General features: G+C 42.2%; 1 protein-coding gene across 2 annotated transcripts; it reads right to left on the bottom strand.

Moving 5' to 3' along the window:
* Positions 1–129: 129 nt before the first annotated feature.
* Positions 130–22,075, bottom strand: LOC117563925 (ets DNA-binding protein pokkuri). 2 transcript variants are annotated; one of them, XM_052002847.1, is made up of 4 exons: positions 20,855–22,075; positions 2,676–3,930; positions 1,502–2,351; positions 130–1,436 (listed from the first exon to the last, which is right to left on the bottom strand). In XM_052002847.1, exons 2-4 carry the CDS (start codon positions 3,868–3,870, stop codon positions 1,214–1,216), a joined length of 2,268 nt encoding a protein of 755 aa, XP_051858807.1. In that variant the 5' UTR covers positions 3,871–3,930; positions 20,855–22,075; the 3' UTR covers positions 130–1,213. The 2 variants fall into 2 exon arrangements, with proteins under 2 accessions (XP_051858807.1, XP_034098386.2); XM_034242495.2 differs by lacking the exon at positions 20,855–22,075 and adding an exon at positions 4,071–4,093.
* Positions 22,076–25,188: the final 3,113 nt, after the last annotated feature.

Genomic DNA, 25,188 nt, shown 5'->3' with positions numbered 1-25,188 from the left:
CATATATCTCTCTAATATATCATCATAATCATCATACGTATACTTAATATGCAATATGCGCTAGTTTTATGATCATAGAATAATTAATTCATCATTGTAATTGTAATGCTACCATTTTTTCTTGTATTGGTGTTGGTGTTGGTGTCGGTGTGTGTGTGTGTAATTATAATCAATAAAGTGCCTTTAAAAATGTACAAAAGAAATTGTTTTCATTTAATTGTTGTTTTGCTGTTTGAACACCTTTCAACTTATCAAGTTAGGCAACTAAGAACTAAATACAATACATAAATACATATGTAGATTGTGTATGTGTGTGTGTTTGTTTGTTTGTTTTCAATAAATGGAAGCCAATTGTTGCAAAACTTTGTTTGTTGTTTATCACAATTTGAATGAAAATGAAAATTAAATGGCTGCATCCGAATTCGTTTCGATCTCCTCTTATCTTATCTTTTTTTTTGTATAATTCTTTAACAATTTTCCAAATTTCGTTCGCTTTTCAATTTAATATATATATAATATTTTGTATATATGTTCATATATAGGTGTGTGTAAATGTATATATATTGATTTTCTAACAATTTTGTTTTCCATGTTACGACGTGAAACCATTGTTGAGGCAACATTGTAAAGCTCAAAGGTGACAACACTTACATTCTAATTACACACTACTACATCTTAATGTGGGGCATGTGTGTAGGTGTATGTGTGTGTGTGATTAAAACTTAATGTGTATTTTAATGAATAATTAATGTTATTTAATATGTCGAAAATTGGCACATAACTCTGTATAAATCGTAAATCGTTGAAGGCTGCGCTGCGCCAATCAAAAAAAGAACTACTTACAACTCTATAAACAAATTACATGTAAATGTGTGTGTGTGTGTTGGTGTGTGCATGTATGGGTGTATTGCAGGCATGTGTGTGTTTATGATTGTGGGTCTTAGAGTATAAAATATATTGTATTGTTAAGCTTAATAATTAATGCTAATGCAACTATTTATGCACTATTATTAATAGCAGGCTTACTTCTTGCCTGCTTCTGTGTGTGTGTTGTATTTACAAAAGGTGTGTATGTGTGTGTGTGTGTCTGCTGGTCCCATGCGGCAGCTGCATTTGTTGCTCAGGTAAAGTTGTGGATGCGGGGGAAGTAAAAATGAGGGATTGGCTGATTGTCCTTGCTTGTCTTTGCCTGTCCTTTTGCTGCGTTGCCTTTTTAGACGCCGTCGCTTTCCATGGGCACCGCCTGCGAATGCTGTTGATGCTCCACAGTGGCATCCATGGGCCTTGGCGAGCCATCCTCCAGGCTGCGCTCCGACTTGGGCGAGAGCTGTTGCTCCGCATGCGTTGTCGTCGTCATCGTCGTCGTCGTGATTGGCGTTGGCTCGTTGTAGCGTATCAGCTTGATGGTGGTCAGGCCGTCGGCATTGCGTATGAGCCTGCAAAGAGGTCCACATGGGATTAGCACAAATGCCTTTGGCTGATATTGTTGCATCGTGCTTACGGATAGCAATCCTCGTTGTTATTGTTGTTGACGCTATTGCTGTTGCTGCTCGCACTCTTGCTGCTCACACTCAAATCGGTGGGCTTCAGATCCTCGCCAGCGCTGTCCGAGCTCACGCCACCACCATTCTCCAGCTTCAGCGGATGGAACTGAAACTTGTCGCCTGTCTGTCCGGCAGCACCTGGCGTCAAACACGCCACAGCCGCTGGTGAATTTGGTGGCGGTCCAGCGGCCGCAGCAGCCGCCGCATTAGCGGACAAATAGTGCATAAACAGCGGCGATGGTGGCTGCAAACCATATGCGGCAGCTGCAGCAGCGGCTGCCACCGCAGCAGCTGTGGGCAGACTCATGGGCGGACCATTCCGCGATGCAGGACGCTGTGGCGACTGCTGCAGTTGCTGCTGCTGTTGTTGTTGCTGCTGCTGCTGTTGCTGTTGTTGCGTCCAGTTGTTGGCTACAGCAGCTGGACTGCTGGGTGCCTGGTTGTTGCCCTGATTGGGCGTCGCTGGCGTTGCATTGACACCATTCGCTGGCGTCGTCGTTTGGCGCAACAGCGATATATTCTTGATGTTCTTCAGCTCGGTGGGATTACGCAGAAACTGATAGCAATGCCGTTCCCCCTGCACCTTGCGCAAGATGTTGACACGATAATAATAGCGCAGGGCGCGCGACATTTTGTCATAGTTCATCGACAAATGATTTTTCTGTATGCCCCACAGCTTGGCCAGACCGGCGGGGTCGACAATCTTGAAGACGCCCGTATCGCGGCATTTCCAGGCTATCAAATCGCTGTACTTCTGATTGCGATCGTTCAGCAGCTGTTGCAGAAAATCCCATAGCAGGCGGCCATCTGTAAGAGTAAGAGTTATCGATTAGTAAGTGATGTTGTTATCGATGTGTTTGAATAACGCGCCAAGTGGCGCCAGCTGTTGGCAATGAAACAATTTGAAAATGAAACGGGCAAACCAAAGCAGGGTTGGTTGCATATGTACCATTTCATAAATGTACCATATGCTCGTCAGTTGTATACAATAAAGTACTAAAGTACTATTATTGTTAGATATTTGTACTAAGTACTAAAGTACTCTTCTCGTTATACAAAATCTGTACCAATTAATAAATTTAGTTTTTTCTGCCAACAGTTGTAGTTTAAATGTATAAAACTTTAACTTACTTGTATTGGGCTCCGAGTTCTCTGGGAAGAATTCACGCTTCGCTTTGTACATGTAACTGGGAGTCGTGGGCGCTGAGATAGAGCCACCACCAACTGAAGCTGGCACAGCACCAGCTGTGTTATCCAGCGTCAGCTTCTGTGGCAACTGTTGCTGCTGTTGTTGTTGCTGCTGAGCGGCCTGTTGCTGTTGTTGTGCCGCCTGTTGCTGCTGCTGTTGCTGAGACCAGGAGTTGACAAAACTATTGGTCAACTGCTGCGTCCAGTTGGGTTTTAGATCCTTGTGGATGGGTGTGCCAGGCGGACTGCCAGCGCTGTAGGAGAGCGCGCCACCTGGCAACGTATTCAGTTTGCTGCCATTCACATTATTGCTGCTGTTGTTGTTGGTTGCTGCTGATTCGGAGTACTCCTCATCGGAGTCGGAGTGATTGCTGCTGGCGCTGCTGATACCCTTCATGGGTTGCACTCCGTTGCTGGCTGAGCTGCTGCCACTCGACGATGTGGCAGCTGCAGCGCTTGTTGTGGCTACCGATGATGCTGATGACGACGATGTGGTGGACGATGATGCAATGGAGACGCCACCATTTTGGGCATATGGCGTCGGCTGTGGCGGACTGCTGGCCTGCGAATCAACCGAAGGTGGCGGGCTAAGTGTCACGGAATTGGGCGCCATAAAATGATGCGCCGCCATATGAGCGGCGGCCGCCGAGCTGCTGCTATGGAAGGGATTGCTGCTGGGATCGGTTGGAGCATTCAATGGTGGCCAAGTGGGAGTCGGCGGATGACTGTGCGGCGACAACGGATATCGGCCGGTCGGCGTCACCGGACTGTTGGGTAAATGCCATTGCAGCATATGCGACTCAATGATGAGCATCTGGAGCACATTGTGGAGCACATCGCCAGCACCGGGACACCGATGACCAAAGTCAGCTCGGGTTAGCATACACAAGGCCTTGCCGTTCATTTGGAAGAGATCAAAGTCGAGCTTATTCAGATCGAATTCGCGCACACAGAAGCGCAGAAAGACGAGCACATCGTCGCGACTCCAGAGCCGTGGATCCGACGGCAACGATGGGGGCAGTTGTGTCTTCAGTTCTGCCAATTGGCTGGATGGCGGTGGCGGGCAACGCCACATGACATCGGTCCAGATGTTTGGATTCAGTGATAGCTGTACTGGAAGCATTTTCATTTTGGACATGCAACGCGTTGGGATGGAAATTTAGATCATGCCCAAAGCCACAAGATTCTTGGGATTAATCTGCAATAGAAAGAGAGCAAAAAAAGAATTTCGATTAGTTTTATGGCGCAAAAGGATGTGGGCATCAATCGACAATCGGCGATCGACTTCCGCCACTAAATAGCTGAGTACACACATCACCAAGATACACACATACGCACATTCACAGGCAGACAGACATTCGCGCATTCCAAGCAAATCAGATTTCTTCATAAACAAATAAGCTCCACAGGCAACGCATCCCGCAGCGACCGCAAGAGTGAGAGGCAGAGAGCGCGAGAACAGCGCGTGAGTCAGAATCTATACACACACCAACACATTGACACGGTGAGTGCTCGCGTTCTCTCGTTCTCACCAACGCACACCCCCGCAGCCAATGATCCGAGCACACACGCTCCTTTTTCTTCCTCTACCTTTTGCATTGCATTCTATACCGATTTCGATGACAATTAACTGCCAAACTAAAAAAAAAACGATAACTCAGCGCAAGTGCAGCGCGATTATAGAAAACAAATATTGTAGCTGCTTGCCTTTTTGTTTTGTTTAATTAAAATTGTAAATTTCTCAATATGGTAATTGCCATAAATGTATGCGTTGGCGGCGGCAGCTCTGCTTACGCTACTATATTCCGGATGTATACAAAGCAAACACCGACAGCAAATAAATATATGAGCGCTGTACGTACATATTATATATATGTACATATGTATATACAAATCGACAACACATGGAGCCCAGCACACACACACATGCGCATACACTTGCACATGCATGTGTAGTATCTTTAGCGTGATCAGTCGCTGTAAGATTTCAACATAAACGAATGTATTGATGCCGCTGCTGCTGCTGGGCAAGTGGTGAGGAGTTGGGGGTGTTTTTGTATGTGTGGCGAGGCGCTTTACGAAACTTGAAAGCCATACCCATTTGCCCACTCGCAAGTCTGGGCTTGCCTTCTCCACCATCATATCAGTGCCAGCGGCTGCAGCAGACGTCGACGACGACAGCGGCGGCAAACAGCAAACGGAAGTGCACATTCCATACACAAAACCCGTTTCCAACAGCAGCAGCAACAGCAATCTGGAGAAAGACGTTGGGGCAACAACGATGACGACTACGGCGACTAATAAATCCGCCAGTGGGTAAAGAGAGCAACAAGCCAATTTAAAGAAGCAACAACAGCACCCTGTATACTGGCCGTGATCAGACATTGCCCAGTCCCCACACACACATACACACATATGCATGTCACTCTCACACACGCTCAGACATTAAAATTTATCTCATCTCATGCTCTCGCTCTCACACAAGGCAGAAACTTCCTCATTCTCCGGGAAGCGTTTCAACAAGTGAGCGCGCAAAGAAATTTACTTAAAAGTTCAGACATTGAGACGTGCGCGCAAGCGAGATGGCAACTGAGACGACTGAGAGAGCGTGAATAATAAATATTGCTTGCCTGTCTTGTCTTATTGTTGTTGTTTGCGTTGAGCAAGAAGTAGGAGAAGACGCAGCCAGCAGGCACAACAGATGATGATAATGACTACGATGATGATGATGATCACTGCTTCTGCTTGTGTGTGTCTGTGTGTATACATGAATATTTTATTGTGTACATGTCTTTTACTTAGAGGGGGTCTATTTGTTTTGTTTAAGAGGTGCTGCTGCCCTCTACTGATTATGAACACATACACAAGCATACATACGTATGTATGTATATGTATGTGTCGACGATCCTACGTGTTATTTTGGTTGCCGCAACAACATATGGTTTAATTTGACTAAAATAAATTCATATATTGTACTACACACATGTTCGCTCGACGGGCAACGCGTACAACAAACAAATAAACATTCAACCAGTCGGTGGCACGTAGTAAAATGACAAATGAATGTTCATCATCCAACAACAGCAACAGCAACATAGTGAAAGAAGGCAAAAGCAGAACACAAAACGACGCACGCAATAAGAGAATACGAATATAAATACATACATGTGAGTGTGTTTGTGTGTATTCTAAATCTCAGGCAGCAGCAGCAAAGAAGACGAGACGACGATGAAGGAGGCGCGGCTTGGAAACAGGCACAATAAGGGGCAACAAGTCACAGGTAGTTAGAGGTATGCGGATGATGGCGAACCGGTTTCAACGGAAATTACAAACGAAAATTATAAAACGATCAGTTTAGAAAAATGCCAGCAGCAGCCGCCACAGTCGATCTCCAAACAACAACAACGAATAAGAAATGTAAAAGGTAAAAACTCGTAAAACTGCAGCAGTGTGAGCGAGACAGAAATGTCCGCATACTAGGAGGTATGCGTATGCATGTGTATGTGTGCGTGCAAAGAATTTTTGCTCGTGCAGAGAGAGATTTCCGCTTTTAGCGTATTTGGCGAATGCGATGGTTGGGCGTGGGATCGGAAATGGGTGTTGCAAAATGCCAACACATGGCAATCGTCCTGTACTATCGATAACAAATCGAAGCTGCCCAATTTAGTAATTTATACACTTAAATAATCGATTGCTGGAGTTTTTTGAACTTGGCGGCCTTGCGTTACTTAATTACTATGTCATCATGTTTTGATCAAATTTCGTAAGCACTTTCTAAGTCTCTCTCCTTGCACTTAAGACGACATTTGATCTATCATGCAGCATGCAACAACAGTAACCATCCCCTCCACTTGATGCCACAGCAAAGTGCATCGTTATATAGTATGTTGCTGCGTCGCCAGAGAAGTTAATGAGTAATTTCCGTAGGCGCATCCTCCCTGGGGCAGAGAGACCAGATATCTGGTCTCTGGCTGTGCATCAAGTGGCTGTTGCAAGTTGCTGCTGCGCAGTTGTAAAGAGCGAAACGATGAGAAAATAAGAAAAATCTGATAACATAAAAAGGCAGAAGCGACAGCCGCCACGGCGCATTAAGATTAACGGCCCAACAGGAGAGAAGGAAGGGATGTTGCCGATGCTCATGGTGATGGCGATGACGATGGCGATGCTGATGGTGCTGTTAATGATGGTCTCTGGTCTCTGCATTTGCAGCAGGTAGAGAGACGCAAAAGATGTGAGAAGTGCTGAGAGGGCGAACGGATGGGAGATGAGAATAAGGAAATGCGTACCTGCGGATGCACTTTACATCTTCTTGTAGGACTTCTTGGAAACCAGCCCGATCTCAAATCTCAGAGCATACACACATACACACACACACTTGCAAAGGCAATGCACACAACAAAGCAGTCCCAACAACAACACAGTTGACATTTGATCTCTTTTATGAGGTCTTCTTTTCAGTTTTGGTTCGGATCTTTATTTTTTTTTTTATCATTTGCAAGCTGAATTCTCAAGTGCTGTTGAGGAACAACAACCCTTATGGCTATAGAGGACCTTCGGGTCTCCCGCTTTTGTTGTCTTGATGATTTCAAGGGAAGCCATCGATCGTGTGTGTTGCACGTGTAGCTCAGGAAAAAATCAGAGGGAGCGATCGTGGAGTAGAAGATGCAGCAGTGAAGGAAATAAATCGTAGTAGTAGAAAAAGTCGACGTAGTTGTCGAAGAATATGTATATGCGAATTCGACCGTATGTAGCAAGAATCGTACGCCATATTCCGGCATATCAAATACTCAATTAATAAGCACAAAAATTCAAAACCAAGTCAACGACCTGCTTTGCTTTATAACTGCTCAAAGAAACAGCAACAAGAACAACAACGATCGCTACAACACTGCTGAAGCATATATTTAAAGAAACAACAACTGGCACGTAGAGCTTGCTTCGCCTCGCTACAACTCCCCCTTTCCGCCCCGCGTCGAAAACCCGCTCTTAACCCAACCCCACACACATACACGTCTAGATATTGAGCTGATCATGCATAACAAGCGCGTGAGCGTGAGCGTTACGTATTGGAGCTCTTTTGGTATTAGTGATCATCGCATAAAAACCACATACTCGGACGAGTTGACTACGACAACGACTACGACGACGACGACGAAAAAAAAGACGCCAATTCCGGGTTCTTCTTCGCGCGATCGCGACAACAACAAAGACAGTTCTCCCCTTCCCCTTCCCCAACACACTCTCTTCTACTCACTACAATTTTTGTCTAGATCGTCACTTTGCTGCTAGAATTGTTGATTTGTTGTTGCTGCTGTTGTGTGTTTGCTTTTAGCGCCGTAGGCACTTTTTTGTGGAGCAACCGAAAGAAACCCCAAAGCCAGAAAACAGAACTCAAGCCACGATCACTGCGCGTCGATCAGCCAAACTCTTGAGCAAGCAAATCAATCATCGTTACGCACTTGGAGCTTGCGGTTGCCCAGCAGCCGCCGCAGCAGAAGAAGCAGCCACTGAAGAAAGGCGGTTTAACCTGATCGCAACAACGATCGTTGGCCCCTTGCTCCCCCGAGGGGCGCTTTTGGGTTTTCTATAGAATTGTTGCTGCCACTAATGATCACAGATCCTCACACTTTAGTCAGTTATTAGTTTTTAGTAGTTGGAGATCACGCGACAAGATCTCGGCAACCCAAATATGTTCCGCATGTACTCTACATCATATATTTATATGGAAGATAGATTAGAGAAAACGCTTCAGCTGACCTCAAGCTAAATCCCCTCCCGAAAAAAACAACAGCAGAGAACCCAATCTTTTATGATGTTCTTTTCATATACCCGCTAGCTGGAGGGTAAAGAAGGCTATATAAATTTTACACTAAATTGTTTTGTTGTATTTCTAGCAACAACAAAAAAAAATGGGTAGCGGGTATCTTAGAGTCGTGTACACTTAACTATAGCTTTCTTGTTTTGTTTTCTTGGGTTTTTGGGGGCACTACGTAGTGTCTATGTGTGTGTGTGTGTGTGTCTAGGCGTTACGTGCATGTTTGTTGTTCTAGAGATTCCAAGATTCAGCACTTGGAGCGCTCTTTGACTTTCTGCTGCCTCATTGTTCATCTTTATGCTTTGCGCATATCTTTTTTGTGTTTTATTCGTTGTTTCTTTATAATGTGTTGTGTGCTGTGCTGTGTTTTGTTGTGTTGTGTGTGGGGGTTTGGGTCTCTAATGATATGAGGCACAGATATGCCGCCGACATATCTACAGACACACAACAGAAAGCTGAATACAAATGCTTAATGATATCAAACGTTCGATAACCTTTTGGTATTTTAATATGCAAACCGAAGCAGCAGCAGCGTTGTTTTTTTTATGTTCATCATGATCAGCACAGCAGAGAATACAACACAACATTAGCATTAGTTGTGGAACAATAAAAGCACAGCATCATCATCAAATGATCATCATAACGATCGCCGTCATGATCAGCATGATGATCGTCATCGTCGTCAACGGTAGCCACAACTACAAACTACCATCACATCTGAGTATCTTCTACCTACTCTCTCAAGCAGACCAATCATCGTAGTATTTGCCAGCGATGAGTTCATCAAACGCGCGAGCAGAGTTCACAATCGTTCGACTGCCACGCTTATTGTTCCTATGTATTATGTGCAACAAGAGGCACATCAATGTTGCCACTGTCCGGAATAGATAGCGAGCGACGGGGCAGCGATGCGAAGGGACAACGCATCATTTGTGCCCATTACATTCAATTAGTCGTAACTGTTTGTTCCAACGTTTTTGCGATTTTCTCGCACTTGCAGCAATTCCCCCAACTCCCTGCTCTCCGCTCGTCTTTTGCTCCGCTTTAACCTAGTCTAACTTAATAAGGCCAGTTGTCGTCAGCAGTTGACTCTCATCATCATCAAGGGGTTGCTTGTCTTGATGTGCGAGTGTGAGTGTGCCGCTTTTAAGGGGGTCGGGGTTAGGGTTCGGGGTCAATTGAGTTGGTTTCGATGCCACAGTTGCTTCCGTGTTTGGCATACCACAAAATTGCCATTAAGTAGAAGGCGGCGGAAAAAGGAGCTGCTTGGAAAGCCAGCAAGCAAATAAAGAATATAAAACACTTATTTTGACAACTAACTTTAATTTTGCTCTCCTTAAGAACTTCCTCACTCTTTGCCTTGAACACGCCCCTGAACCTTGTCCATCAAAACCTCATCTTTTTGTTGTTGTTCTAAGCAGATAAGCAGCCACGCGGCTGGCCACTTGCTGCACCTCCTACTCCCCATGTGGGGTGGGGATGGGCGTGAAGCATTTCTTTTTTTGTGATATTTGTAAACTAGGATTACTTGTTGTCTTGGGGTGTCGACTCTTTTGATAGCAGTCATGATATGGACAAGCCCAGCGAAGCGACAACAGATAGATACAACATGTTCCGTTGTTTGCTTCTCTGTGAGTGTGTGCCACACTTCCACTATAATGTTTAAATGTATTATGAAATGTTTACGATTTGCTTGAGTTCTTTTTCAGTAAGTTTATAACAAATATGCGCAGATAAGATAAGACGGCCAACTTATAGATATGCACAGACACAGTGAAAGATACAGCTACAGATACAGATACAAATGCAGATACAGATAGAGTTGTGGTCGTAGTCGTGGTCGAAGAAGGCAGCTGCTATATTTGCTTGTTGTCGTTGCCCGTTTGGTTATTGACTTCCTGCTCTGCTCCTCCACCTCCTCCTTCTGCCATGCCCCCGTTGGAGTTCTCTCTCTCTCTCCCGCTCTCTCGACTACGCTTAACTTGGCCAATTGATCTAGACAAGCGAGTCAGCTTCCTGTAGCGCAAAAAATGGTCAATTAGATCAGCGCCTCGGCACGGATGTGGCCAGCCAAGCAAGCTTGCCAACGAAAGAATGTGATAGTCAAATACGTTCGCTCGACTATGAGATACTCGGCAAATGTATTTTGTGAAATTTGATAAACAATATATGCGAAGGAAGCTTTACTTGCAAATTGAATAAGTGAAGAACTTATTAGTAAGTACTTTAACATTGATTTCCATATGAAATTTAAAAGTATAATTGAAATAACTAGAAAGCTTAAGCTTGTACACAAAAAAAAAAAAGTTAATCTTCAAACTTAACTTGTAATACCCTTCAATCTTTTAAGTTTCAGGTATAACTATCGCCAAGTGCATGCCAAGACCAAGTCCAGTCCAATGCAAGACGTAGCCAAGTCCAAGTCAAGTTGACTCAGTCGTGTTGTGAGTCGCTGTCTCCTCGCTATCTCTGCGCTGGGCTGTGTACATATACATATATACATATATATATATGTATATATTTATATATATGTATCTGTGGTCTCTATCTAAACCGGTAGTTAGTATTTGCGCTAGTAATCAAGCACATTGCTTGAATCTAGGCATGCATGGAGCCAGCTACGTTTCCTCCCCACCATCACCACAACACAGCACAGCACACCTCCCTGCCCTTGTCTTGTCTTCTTCTTCTTCTTGTTCCCCCTTCTTTTGAGCAGCTCAGAACTTTGGCTTGATCTGATCGCACAGCTCGTTTTGTTCACTCTACAGTCTATAGACAACGATGATGACGACGATCGCGCCTCGCATCTTAATTACAGAGCGCAATGCAAAAAGCTGAAACTGACAAAAGCGAACTAACAAAACCCGACTTGGAGTTACCCTCTGAAATTATCAGAATAGTTACACAAATAATTGAGCTGCAATTAGCATTCAAAGCTGAATACCTGGCATTATTCTTCACGATTTTAGGAGATATTAAAAATATGAAAAAAACTAAACACATAATTGGTTTTGCCACGCCCCCCGTCGTTAAAGTAACGCTGGCGATACACGCTTCAATTGCATTTACAGGGTATCGTAATGAGTGTGAAACAAAAACAAAGTGCCTGCTAAAACCTGAATTGTAAAAAGCGTTCTAAGCGAGCGCGGAGCGTGGAACGCAAAACATTTTGCGCGTTTTGCGCTGGAAAGACACTTAATAAATGCGGAAGCGGATGTTCGCAAAGGCAGAGACAGAGGCAGAGGCATAGAGTGAGAAGCGAACGAACCAAAGCAACAACCACTATGAATACGACTCCGAATACAACTAGTATTCGACTACTATAATCACAATCAAGTCAGGCAGGCAGGCGAGCAGGAGGAGGAGCTTTTGGGGTTAACTGCTCGCTCGCACAAAGATTCTGCTAACAAGTTCTCCAACAAGCCAACAAAGTAATTGGATCGATTCACTTCCTCAGCTAATGCCAAAGGAAGTACGCTCTACAGCAAACACAAGTCAATGTCTGATGCGTAATTTTTTGTTAGAATCGGTGCACAGGAAATTGCCAAAAAAAAAAAAAAAAAAATAAAAACATCATTGCAAAATCGCTTCCAAAAATAGAGAAATTCCACCTGGGAGGAAGAAACTACAATTGTACTTTGTACTTATCTTTTGGAAAGACCCAAGTGAACTAAGTGTGGCAGACATCGAATCGAATCACATCAGCGCCCATTGCATTGCGCATCGCAATCGCAATCAGTGGGAATGGGAAGTAAATGACGAGTATTGTCTTGACATGCGATACGCGCACAGACATAAATTATTGATTAAATGAAAACACAATCATTACAAGAACCGAAACAACAACAACAGCTATTTCTTACCTCCCCTCTACACCCACAACAGCAGCGTGATAATGTCTAACAACAGTTCAACATGAGATCGTCTAACTGTTGCAGTTGAGGAATTCAGGAAGCGATCAGTCTCAGTCACACAATCTTAATCGCAGTCATAGATTACAGCGCTTTCAATTCTTTTCGAACTATGGGGAAGTCATTTGTTACACTCGATCTTTGTTTTCTCCCCATCTTTCTCTTGACGACCCAATTGATCTTGGATGCTGATACAGAGATACTTGAGATCACTTTTAATTATAAGTATAATCTTTTGCAGTTGCATTCCTTTCACTAAGAAGCTCTTTCGGATATTCTCCCAAATGATATTCTTTTTCCTTCTTTTCAATGATCATTTGAATTTATTTCCCAGTTCTATGCTCCTTTTGTGAGCGATGTAATGGGAATTTCTAAAGAAATATCATCCACAGTTAGGTGCAGATTCAATTCTCGCTGTTTGCAATTGTAGGAAGCGGAATTGTGGATGAACCTAGTCATCTATTTTAGCTAATTCTAAAATTTCTAGCAAGCTCAACATTTTGATGACATTTGTCATAAAATTCAAGCGAATGCGCGACGTCAATTCCAAGTGTCAAATGAATAAACAACAACAAAAACAGCAGTAACAGCAACAACAATAGACCCGAGGCAATTGCTAAGAAGCTGACGACACAACGACCCAACAACAAGTGCGGACTTCGGGGGGCTTCGAGTCCGAGTGCTTGATTCGGTTGGGGAAATGTGAACATAAAGAGCTGGGGGCGTAGCAAACAGAGAGAGAGAGAAAGAGCAAGATACAGCAAGAGAGATAGTAGAAGAGAGAGTGTGCGAGTGAGAGCGACAGCTAGAAGACAGAGATTATATTATTATAATTTCCAAGTAAAGCAAACAGAATGAAAACAAACAACAAATTGACACGAACATCACGTAGCAGGCAGCAAAAAAGAAAAAAGAAGAAAAAAAAGTGTGCTGTGAAGGAGCCAAAAGGCTTGGCCGCAGCTTCTAGAGAAGATGATGACGCCACCAGAAGTGATGATGATGCTCAAAGATGTTGATGATGATGAAGAGAAGAAGGATGTTTGCTATTGTCGCCAAATTCCATAATTAGCAAATGGTCTAAACATGCGACACGTGGCCTGTGGCAATGCGGCAAACAGTAAGCAGCAACTTGAGGTTGCAAGACGCTCTATTAGAGGCAAAACGTCACAATAGTCGTAGTTGCTTAATTGTGAATGCAACTCATTAGATTAACTTAGCCACGTTCCACTCGAGCACTCTGTGGCTCCACACAGTTCTTTCTTTCAATTCTTTGCAGTCTCCCCCGAGGCTTATCACAGAGCTTTGCTTTGCTCTTGCCCTGACTGACTCACAGCCACCCCCACCTCCTCCTTTTTCTCGCTGCTTATTTTTATAATTATCATTTCATTATTATTATATGGTTATATTCTGTTGTTATTCATGTTTGTATGCAAGCACTCGACTTTAGCTTTGTTAACGATGATGATGATGGACTCGCTGCTGCTGCCTCTCTATCTATCTTCCTGCTCGTCTTCTATTTTCCCCGTCTCTCTTGCTCTCGCTGGCTACGATAGACGCCTTGTTTTAATTTTTATTGCTGATATCAGCTATAAACTGCTATGGGGAAATGCAACAAAATAATAGCAAAATAACAACAGCTGTTAAAAGTACAACGAACAAATCTCAATTCAAAAGGGTGCTTAGAAACAACTATATAGATCTATATATGTATGTTTTTTTGTGTGCACTTGTCTATAGAGTCTATAGAGGAACACGTAGCAACCAGCTGCAGTCAAGAACTGCATCCGCTTATGACGTCGTCTGTCTCGAGATTAGAGAGGCAATCGCATATTGTAAGGCAAACAACAGTTTCACTTTAACATTACATAAAATGTTAATGTCGACGCACCCACTGTTAACAGCAGCACATAACATAATGTTAAGAGTCGCACAACTGTGAACGATAATCAAAAATTTGGCATTTCGAAAGCATAAAATGACTATTGAAATATTTAAGCAAATGCGCGTTTATAAAGTCAGCTGGTTCTTTAGAATTCCACCATTCGATGAAATTTAAATTTTTCGCATAAACTCATTATCAATTTTGGGCTTATCTGACCACATGCTTAATAATAACAATAATGCCAACGACTAATCAGTCACCTTTGGAATTTGTAGAGTATTTTTAAATATGCGCAATGATGGTTAGCAATAATTCAAGAGTCCTTCCCATTCCTTGTACCTGACATAATGCTTGCTTTTGATCGAGTTTATTGAACACAACACAGAACACAACACAACTCAAATACAAATACAATTTGATATATGTGTACTTATCACGATTATGTGTGTGATGGCTTTAAGTTCAAGTGCCCATATTTTTGTTGATGGCTTCCTATTGGCGCAGCGTGTGTATTTCCAAATCTCTGAGTTGAATATTGTTGTATATATATATATAGAGCTATAATTGAACACCAGCACCAACAATATTAGTTCCCACTTGTGAACTGCGATATGATTAAAGAAATTGTACGATTGTTTTTTTTTTGTTTTGTCTGAGCTACCCTTAGGTAAGGCATTTTAATTCGTCAACGTCGTTCGTCACAACTAAACCTAATAAATTGGATAGTATTTTCATTCATCAAAAGTAGAAAAGATAAAAATGCGATATTATATTATTAAATTGATAGTTTTACTAATTAATTTGAATACTGCGGAATAAAGTCACAAGACGGCAGCATAATTGAGTAGGGTATTTAGACCCAAAAGAGATATCTATTGTTCTGTCATTGTGATTTGTTTCGTCTATAAATAAATAATGAAAATAATTTAAATTTACAAGTGCTGCGTAATCGTCATTGTATAAACAATAACAGCTGCAAAACATAAACTAGACCAAGTGCAAGGGTATCGAGAGGTGGTGGAACTACAACAAATACAACCATAGAGCAATTGATTATGATTAGCACTATATCGAGGTATACGAGGCATACGATCATTCTCGGTTATCACTCGAAACTCCCGAGACATCGAAACCGAGCTGCAATTAAATATATACCATTGTGCTGACGTCATTTCCGGTTAGTGCAGCCCCTCCTGGCCACCCTTCCTCACTTCCATAGCCACAAACATTCTTGCAAACCAACAATAAACTCCTTCTACTATATTGCTCCCCCTAATATTCCGACTTCTCTTCCTACCTCTGTGCGTCTCTCTCGCCCGCGAGTCAAGCGATTTTCGTTCCGTGTTTCGCCCCAACGGGGAATTTGCAGCTCTTCCACTTGACGCTCTTATCGAACATTTGCCGCGATTACGATAGGAACTCACACACAAACTCACACTTCTACTCTCGTTGATAGTGTGTGTGGGCAACGCATTTCCTTATCAATGCTATCGGGCGCCGAAATCAAATTGATTTATGAACGATTTGCCAGTGCCAAAAATACAATTATATATAAATACTCATATACTACAACCATATACTCGCTACAACCATAATACAATATATAATAGAAATTTCTATTATATGAATTGGTGTTTTTGTAGTCGAAATTCACTTTGAGGACCGCCCGGGTAGCTTTGGAGTGGCAGCTTCTCCTTCTCGAGGATGCAGCTCAGCTGCAATCTTTTTGTTTCATCTTTACTTATATTGTATTGCGCTCGCTGCGTTTCGAGTGTTGTCGCTTTTCTTCCTTCCGCTGTGCCTGGCAGTTTCCACGAAAAATGGCAGGAAAAACAGTCACAGTCTCTCAAGGTTCATTGTGAATTCGTTGCGGTCAGCAAGGGGGCGTTTCGAGGTCGTAGCACTTGAGCACTCAACAATTAATAGCAGGAGGAGTACGGACCAGACCACCTACAGTTTTGTCGGGTCATTGTTCAACAGGTAAGATAAGACCGGCTTAGCCGGTCTCTAGGATATCCGAGATGCATTCTCAGAGAGACTCAGCACTTTAAGTAGGTAACAGTAAAACGCATTTCTAATGCACTTCAATGTCCTGTTCCGTCTGACTGTCTGTCCATTGATCTAAACACCTATATCTGTGGCATTGCAAACGCTTCAGCTACAAAATTTGCTGAGAGTACTCTAATAAGCATCACGCTGTTCAGGTTGAAGTTTTACGGAACCATTTTTCAAGATAATAGCTACATTAAACAAAGTACCCTTATTGAATTCTACAAGTCTCAACACGATAGTATAATAATACATATCTACACTGATAGTTACTGCATAACTCAGAGTCGAGCACACTTTGTCGCGTAACATTGCTAGTCTTGACACTTGACTGACTGATAAAGCAGTAGGAAGGAAAGGTCTACGTCCGGACTGATCATAAAAAGTGCATTGCAGGTGCATTGCATTCACAACTATGACGCTGGCGATAGACAGATATGAACGACACCCAACTTCCTTTTCGGTCATTACGACATCGTTGGTTTCGTACTCCAAATTCACATATACTGACTGTTAGTGTTACGTTGTACGTTGAAAACCACGCAATGCAACATCGCGTTTCACCCCGCTGTTCCACCAGTCCTGGGAGCTTGTCCAGTTCAATAGGTTTAGTTAGACATGCGCCGCCATAGAAGAGAAGAAAGAAAGAAAATTACCTAATTGTGTTGCATCGACAAACGGCACCAGCAACAAGCAACAACAGCGACTTTTCCACAACATTACACTACTCCACTTCTTGCTTCAGCACGCCACCAAAAAGATCGCTCCCTCCAGTGGAGTGTGAGTGTGCCACACAACGTACGAAAAGGAAAAAGAAAATGTGCCAAGCAAAACGGCAAAATGTGGCGCATTTTTTGTGCTCTTTTCGCTTCGCTGTTAACTGTGTTGTTCGTTTCTTTCTTTCTCTTTGGCGTAGTTAGATAATAGGCAACAGCAACACCAACAGCAACAACAAGGCAGCACCGTTAATGCTACACCAAGATACACCAACCAAGCTGAACCCCAAAAGCCATTTAGTTGTTGTTGTTGCTGCCGTTGCAGTTGTTGTGTCGGCGGTATAACTCAAGCAAGACTTCCTATATTTTGAAACACGTTACGTTACGTTCGTAACATAATTCACACAACAGGTTACCCACGATCGCAAGTCTCCAACATAGCAACAACAACAACTCGACAACTGCTCACATTTCACATGGCGAGAGTTTTGTAGACTCTGCGCAAACGGCCTTTGCTGGGAAAAATGTGTGAGTGTGTGTGTGCAGGGATATTATGGAAGCTTATGGCACTGACAAATTGTCAGATTTCCGTCACAAAGACAACTTCCCAATAAACTCAACTCAGCCACACATTCTTTAGAGCTGCATCTACATTTCCGCTTTATGGTTAGAGCTTATCTGCCCGTATTGAGGCTTGTTACATAAATTTGCGCAATTTTATTATACCCTTCTTATGGTCGCATAAAAAAGGTAATAAGCTTAACTGTTGTGGTAGAGGGAGCTTAAAGCTTTTTCGCACGATCAGCAGCGTTGTCTGGAGATGAAAGATAGCCGGCACACACATTGACACGCATTCATGCGATTCCAGCCAGATAGTGTAACAAACTAGTGTAGACTTTCATCGGAGACAGCATAAATGGATGCTGCGTATGTGTGTGTGTGTGTGTGGCCGCTAAACATTTATGGCAAATTCAGGTTAGTGTGATTTTGTGCACTATAAAATGGGTCGTCGTTGTTGTTGGCCGCACAAGTGGCTGCCATAATGCTGCTAGCTGCTATTCGGGGTGTAAAGTGAGGGCGTGGAACGTGTTATGGCGCATGATGTTCACACAATTCGTGAATGCATGTGTGTATGAGTAGAGCACATTGCAAAACATCAATATAGCACACATCAACAGCTCCAACAACAACAATAGCTACATCTGTGTTGGCGATAACAACACGCAGCAAGAAACTCAAACAACAACAACAACAACAGCAACTACGAATAGCAAGCAAATACAATTGCTATGTGCGCTACTTCCGCATGCAAGTTTAAACAACTAAAAGTCATCGGCGTCAGCAAAAATAATAAAAACAAAAACTACAGCAACAGCTAAAGACGACGACGACGACTCATTCTCAATGCACTTTGCATGCATATGTGTAAGTGTGTATATGTGTGCGAGTGTGACTCAAAGAGAGCGCAAAGCGAAAGAGGAAGAAGTAGAAGAGCCTCACAGCTGCCAAGCCCCAACAATGCACACACAAACATTGAGTGAGAGAGCCTTAAGCCCTTTTAGTCGCAGATCATTTTGATTTTATACAGCAATGAGAGAGAGAAAGAGAGAGAGCTAACATACAGCGTCGTCACAATGCTTTACTTTTCACTAATGTTGTTGCTGGGCATTTTCTTGCTCTTTCTGATGCCTTTGCCTTCGCCTCCTCCTTCTACCTGCTGCGATCAACACTTTTTATACCTGTTTGCTAGTCTCCCCTTCCCACTCCACCCCCTTTGTCATGTTGTGGCTGCTCTAGCATGGCATACATACATGCATTTGGAATTGTATGTGTGTGGATTTGTGAGCTAGCCTGTATGTGTACGTTTGTTTCCCCAATTGCCATGCCATGCTGGTGACCCGACAGATCGTCGTCGTCGTCTGTGTATTGGCGACGCTCTCTTTCGTGTTTTTGCTTCCGTACAAACTTTTCGCTCTTGCTTCTTACGTCGCGCGCGCGTCTCTTACGTTGCCGTTGCCACACACTCACCCGTTACGTCGTTTGTGGAGCAATGCGGAAGTGAATTTAATTTATTGTATTTACGCTGGCTTTTTGCTGCTGCCACACAGACGACGCAAACAGACAGACAGACACAGAGAACCAGGAAAGTTAACGGGTCTAGAAATCCATAAAAATCGTTGCTGCTATTGCTTTTCAGCTGGAAAGATTTCTGTTTGTCTGCTATATATGTATGTGTATTTATGTCTACATAGATATTTCAACGATTTGTTTCGTTTTTCGCTAATTGGAGAGCCAAGCATGTTAAATAAATAACACGCAAGACTCACACACACACACTCATAATCAAATTTATCGACGGAAATCTGTGAAAGGGTGGAGACGCCAGAGTGGAGACTGATGTGGAGAGAGAGCACTGTGCGTGTGTGGGGGACACGATCAGCATGATCAGGTGTGCTGCCTGCCTTCCTTTTTTTTGTTTTTGCCTTTTGCAGCCGCCACCCAAACAGCAGTAGAGCTTTTCGTCTACGCGATGTCTGTGTGTGTTAGTGTGCGCTGCTGTGTCTGTGTGTGTGTGTGTGTATAGCTAAACCAGAAGCAGGAACTGTTGGCTGATTCGTTTCAGCTGCGCGGCGACAACTGCGCTGACGTTGACAGCGACTGCGACTGCGGCGTTGACTGCAGCAGCAGGCGAACAAATAAACACAATTCTGCTGTTTTTTTTTTTTTGTTTTTAGCAGCGGGTTCGTTTGCGATAAGATTTCGCTGACGTGCGCTTCGGCAGCAGCAGCAGCAACTGCCAAAGCGAAGCAACATCAACCTAATTGGAGCTTAACGCTCCGCTTTTGTTTCACTTCCATAGAAAAAAGTGCATGCAACAAGAGACCCGTCGAACCAAGTCAGAACCCCCATATATATAATATATAACCAAGCAAACCAAACCAAAGAAGAAGCTCAAGATTTGCCTCCGATACAGTTCACCACATTTACTACGGATGGGTAATTTGTAATTAACTATGTTCAAATACGAGAAGACGGGAATCATTCAAATGGCTAATGCAACGGCTTATTGTAACAATTAGAATAATAGCTAACATTTCTAGGTTATGTATCCACATAATTGATCGGTAAATATTATTCTATCAAGGTGTGAAAACTACCTCGATAAAGACAACTTTTGAGGAATGCAAAAAAAAAAAATATGATTTTGCGTTTATTTTTACATTTTGCACTTCAAGATTGAGATAAAACAACAAAACCAGAAATAGGTAAGTTTGTATTTTGTAGTACAAGTCAGAGAGATAAAGATAAAGTGCCCTGCGCTAATGCTGTAAAGTATTTCAACAACTAACCGATGAAATAATCTTGGACGCAAAGGGAATTATAATTTGTTGACCTCAACTAAAGCAAAGAGCGAGAAAAAAGAACTAAGAAAACGTTGTAAATGTCAGAGCATGACAGAAACAATAAAACGAATTGTACAATCCCAAAGATTAGCGTTAACATTTATCAACTGTTTTCTTCTTGTTATTATGCTTGAACGTGTGTGGAGCATGAGAGAGAAGGGCCAAAAAAGGGGTAACGGGGGAGAGAGATGGACAGATTTATGTATTATATTACGAGTGCGATATGAAAAGAAACATATGCTGCGAGGCTGAGAGGTCAGAAATTGTACAAGCAAATCGTTGTGTACAACAAAATACTGTAAGAAAAAAAAACAAAAAGAAAATGGTACAATTTTCGTTGCTTACCTGTTTGCTTTAGCTCCACTGTGCCGTGACGTAGTTCCTTGTTGTTGTAATACTTGTTGTCTGTTTTTCTGTCGTTCTTTAAGCTTTAAGCTTTTTAGCGACAGCGCAACGCGGAAGCGGATATGTTGTCCAGATCCAGAGAATACGCTTGTTGCTATTGCTAGTGTTGTTGTGGTTGTTATTGCCGGACAACTACAACTGCAGCACTAAGACGTAACGTAACGTAACGTGTGGCGTTATCGTCACGCAACGCAATGCATGCACTTTGTTGCTGCTGCTTGCTTTGCTGATTTCCTGGTTCTGCTTTTTGCTGCTGCTGTCAAGTGGCCATTGTGGAGACTCACTTCTGGAGATAGGTGGAGTAATCCTATGTATATGTGTGTGTGTGTGTGCCTCTTAAATTTGCTTCATGTGATGTTTCTTATTTGCCATGGCGCGCAGAGCAAACAAAAACAAAATGAAACAAAACGCAACAACAAAATCGAAATCTGGAGACGTTGGCCGGCTTTGGCAGCAGTAACGACAGCCACAAAGAACCTAAAAAGTACTTCCGTCTGTTCCTGCCTCACACACACATATGTAAAACACACGCGCGTACACGGACGAGCGAAGGAGAGAGAATGACGGTCGCGATGCACTTGTGCTGCGTCTGTGTTTTTTGTTGTTTCTTTTAGCTTGGGCCCTTTTCACGTTTCACGTTGCGCTTACGTCGCCTTACTACGTTATGCTACAAGCGCGCACACAACGACAACAACAATGCTATAATAATCTGCTTCCTTTTTTCACTTGAACATGTTTTGTTTTTGTTGTTTCCCAAGTTTTTTTTGTTTATTTCGCTTGTATTTTTATTTGTCGAGTACAACCACAAAAACAGAAAACTTGGCGCATACACAGTTATTTTTTTTATTTTTTATTTCTATGCTTTGATTCTCGTTCTTGTCGTCGGCTTTTCTTCCACAATTGTTGTTGGTTTTTGCTTTTTCTCTTTTCAATTTCAATTTCTTGCTTGTTATGTTTTGATTTCAATATCAAGATGTTTATTTATTTTGCGAACACTTGTTTATTTAGTAACGCTGCGGGCATTGAATCAAATTCAATGCGTTAAATACAATATTTTTGCACAATTACAATTCGGGAATTATTATTTTTGATTGTACAACAAATTTTTCATTTACTTTTTTTTTGTTCCGCAGCAACACGTCCGCTCACCACGAAAGTTTCTTACGTTGTGACTCAAAACACAAGCAAGTAAGAAATAAACTGAGACCGCGCGCGCCAAGAGAGCGGAGCATGCGCATTTTTGAGTAAATGGAAAAGAGAGAGAGAGAGACCGTAAAACAATGAGAGGCGGCCATAAAGACGACGGCATTTTTTAAGAGTGCGCTCAAATCGTCAGTGTGTAAGAGAGAAAGGTTAAGACAAACACAAGAATTTAATTTATTATTTTATTTGTATGTTCTTCTTCTTGCACACAATATTTCTTCCGAATATTTGCACGTTGTTTATTTCCTTTTACTATGTGTGTGCAATACATACATATATTTTATACATTTTATGTGAGGTTAAACACAGGTGAACAACGCTTCTTGATTGTTGATTGAGATGCGGCATCTTGCAATTGTCAAAGTTGAAGAATTATTAATTTGCATAATTATTACTATACACGCGTCTTATTATTGTAATTAGGTATGTAGATATGTTTAATAATCACATGATAAACGCTTACGTTGTAAAATTGTTTGAAATAAAAAAAATAAAATAAAACAAATCTTATTTCGTTTGTTTTGAATTAGTGTAGGCGATACGCGTGGGCGCCGATTGACTTGTTAATCAGTCAGCGATAAAACTTGATACAATCGTTTATCGATGATGAGCTAATAGAGGTGGGTTGTTTTTAGTATTGTTTGTTTGCTCTAATCGGACGGACAGCCGGAGAAATGGGCGGGACATGCCCATAATAAATAAATAACTTTTGTGTGGACCCTAAAGAAAACCAGTCGAGCAATCTTTAATTACTTGAACTGTTTGGATTGCGAGGTGCAGCACGACATTTCCGCTTGGTGAGTCTTCAAAACTCTTTTTCCCTACATAAATTAATGTTGGCCAGCGCAAAAGAAGAGAGCGAATGTGTGCGAGAGTGAGAGGGGACGACAGGTTGCCATAAAAAAAGAGGCAAAAGATGCGCTCAGCTGCGTTGCACTGCATCCGCTTGAGTTTGAGTTTGAGTTTAAGTTGTGTTGTGTTTTGTTTTTGTTTCATTTTAAGTTCGTTAACCAGTTTCCCTAAACATCGTTGACATTTGAAGTCAAATGCCCATAAACGGCAGCGATCGAGACGACGACAACGACAACAACGTTTGCGGCCTCCTCCCACCCCCTCTTTTTTTCGAATTAGTAGTTGTAGTTGTAGTTGCTGTGTGCTCGATGCGTAGCACGGACAAAGAGCAAGCAAAGAGAACAAGCAGACAAAGAGAGGCAAAGAAATGAGAAGGATTGCAGTGCTGTCGAGTCCGAGTTCAGAGTTCAAATAGTCGTCCAATTGAGCCAATCAACATATATTTTGCGATCAGCAGTCAACTCTCCACTTTTGAGTGGGAGACAAAAAAGTGGTGGGTGGAAGGAGCGGGGTTCGTAGGTGGCGACAGTCGATGACGCAGCCGATGTGAAGTCAACATTTGAAAAAGCGTCTGTGCAATTTTGTAGTTGCATTTTCATGCAACCTGCCGCCGTCAATCTGCCGCGTCGCAAGTTCGATGCCCAAGTGCAGATAAGACATTAAAATAGAATACATCTTCATACATTCTTAGTGCATATGTATGTATGTATGTGTTTGTAGGCATATGCAATGTCCAGATTCGCAATGCTCTCTCTAGCTCTCTCCACGTATAGCCCAGACACAAACCGATTGCTCTTTTGATGCAGTCTCCCCTTGCCCTAAATAGAGACACAGTGCAGGGACTCTGTACTACACGTCGGCCTCTAAAAATAGCGCTATTTGCTGGGTACCCGATGCGGAAGTATTCCAGACGCTTCACTTTTTTGGTCATTTGCCAATCGCACTGAATTATTAACACTACAATCCGGACGAAACGGGGGAGGCGTGACAAATTCTACATGCTCGAGAGACAGTCGCGTTGTCTAGAGTGCCACTTGATCGGAATGCAATTCAAAATGCGCCCGATAAGTGCCAGTCTATATACATACATATATAGGAATCTGTTGCCAAGTCTAAATAAAAGCCTATCCCAAATGTTAAAGATGGACAGTGGGAGATATTTTTCAGGTTATTGGTTTAGGTATTTATTATAATGCATATTTTGCAGGAGTAGCAGTGGGAATTGTATTTAAAATTATATGATCTTAGTATACAATGATTTATGGGGCAAAATAAATCCAAGAATCGGGGAACGAAAAAACTCCATCTTGTATTTTAATTATTACCATTTGCTTATGTAAACTCATATAAAAAAAATAACCAGCATTGGCAAGTAATTGCTTTTAACAAAAATGTTCAAATAAAATTATTTAAATTTAGCATTTTTGGAGAAGTTATAAACGTAACTTTATTTTTAGCTTAAAATTTCGTATCAGAATTTTACTTGTAATATTTATTATACCCAATATATAGATTCCTTAAAAACTACAAAGAATAGCCGATTACTTAATGTTCTTTAAATTGATACTATTAAAAAATTCGAAATCGATTTGTATATTCAATTAGAAATGTATAATAATTACAGGTGATTTCTGAAAGTCGATGAAATTTAATTATTATGACGAGTAGATTTTTTCTAATAATTATAGATAATTCTATTACACTGTAAAAACTTAATAAGTACTTGCGGGAAATCGATTTTTAATTAGAGTGCGAGCGTGTTGCGGAATTAGAGAATTACTTATGAGGAAGTCTAAGGGACGACGCCCTCACAGAAGCTGATTGGAATGCGGAGCAGAACATGAGCCAGGCCGCCTTCGTTGCCGCCCACGTAACATTACAGGATCAGGATCGGATCAGGCATCGAGGATAAAGGATACAAATGAGTTTGCATTCGTTACACTTTGCCGCCATTAAATTGAATTTCATGTTGGAAAGGATATTAAGTGCAGATCCTGGTTACCCTAATTGTTACACATTCTTCCCCCGTCCGCTCACGCACATGGAGTACAATGACTAATTGTACGACCTTTTTGACAGTTTGCCCTAAAGGCAAAAGAATTCTCCATTGTAAGGATCAGCTGTGTGTGTGTGTGCTTGCGAGCAGGATATGAAGGAAAGAAGAAACCGTGGGAAACGAGGAGCGCACAAAAAAAGAAAGAAATGAAAGAGCCAAACAA

This window comes from Drosophila albomicans, chromosome 2L (assembly GCF_009650485.2).
Source record: "Drosophila albomicans strain 15112-1751.03 chromosome 2L, ASM965048v2, whole genome shotgun sequence".
In the NCBI taxonomy this organism is placed as follows: domain Eukaryota; kingdom Metazoa; phylum Arthropoda; class Insecta; order Diptera; family Drosophilidae; genus Drosophila; species Drosophila albomicans.
This window is presented reverse-complemented; position numbering and strand designations above follow the sequence as displayed.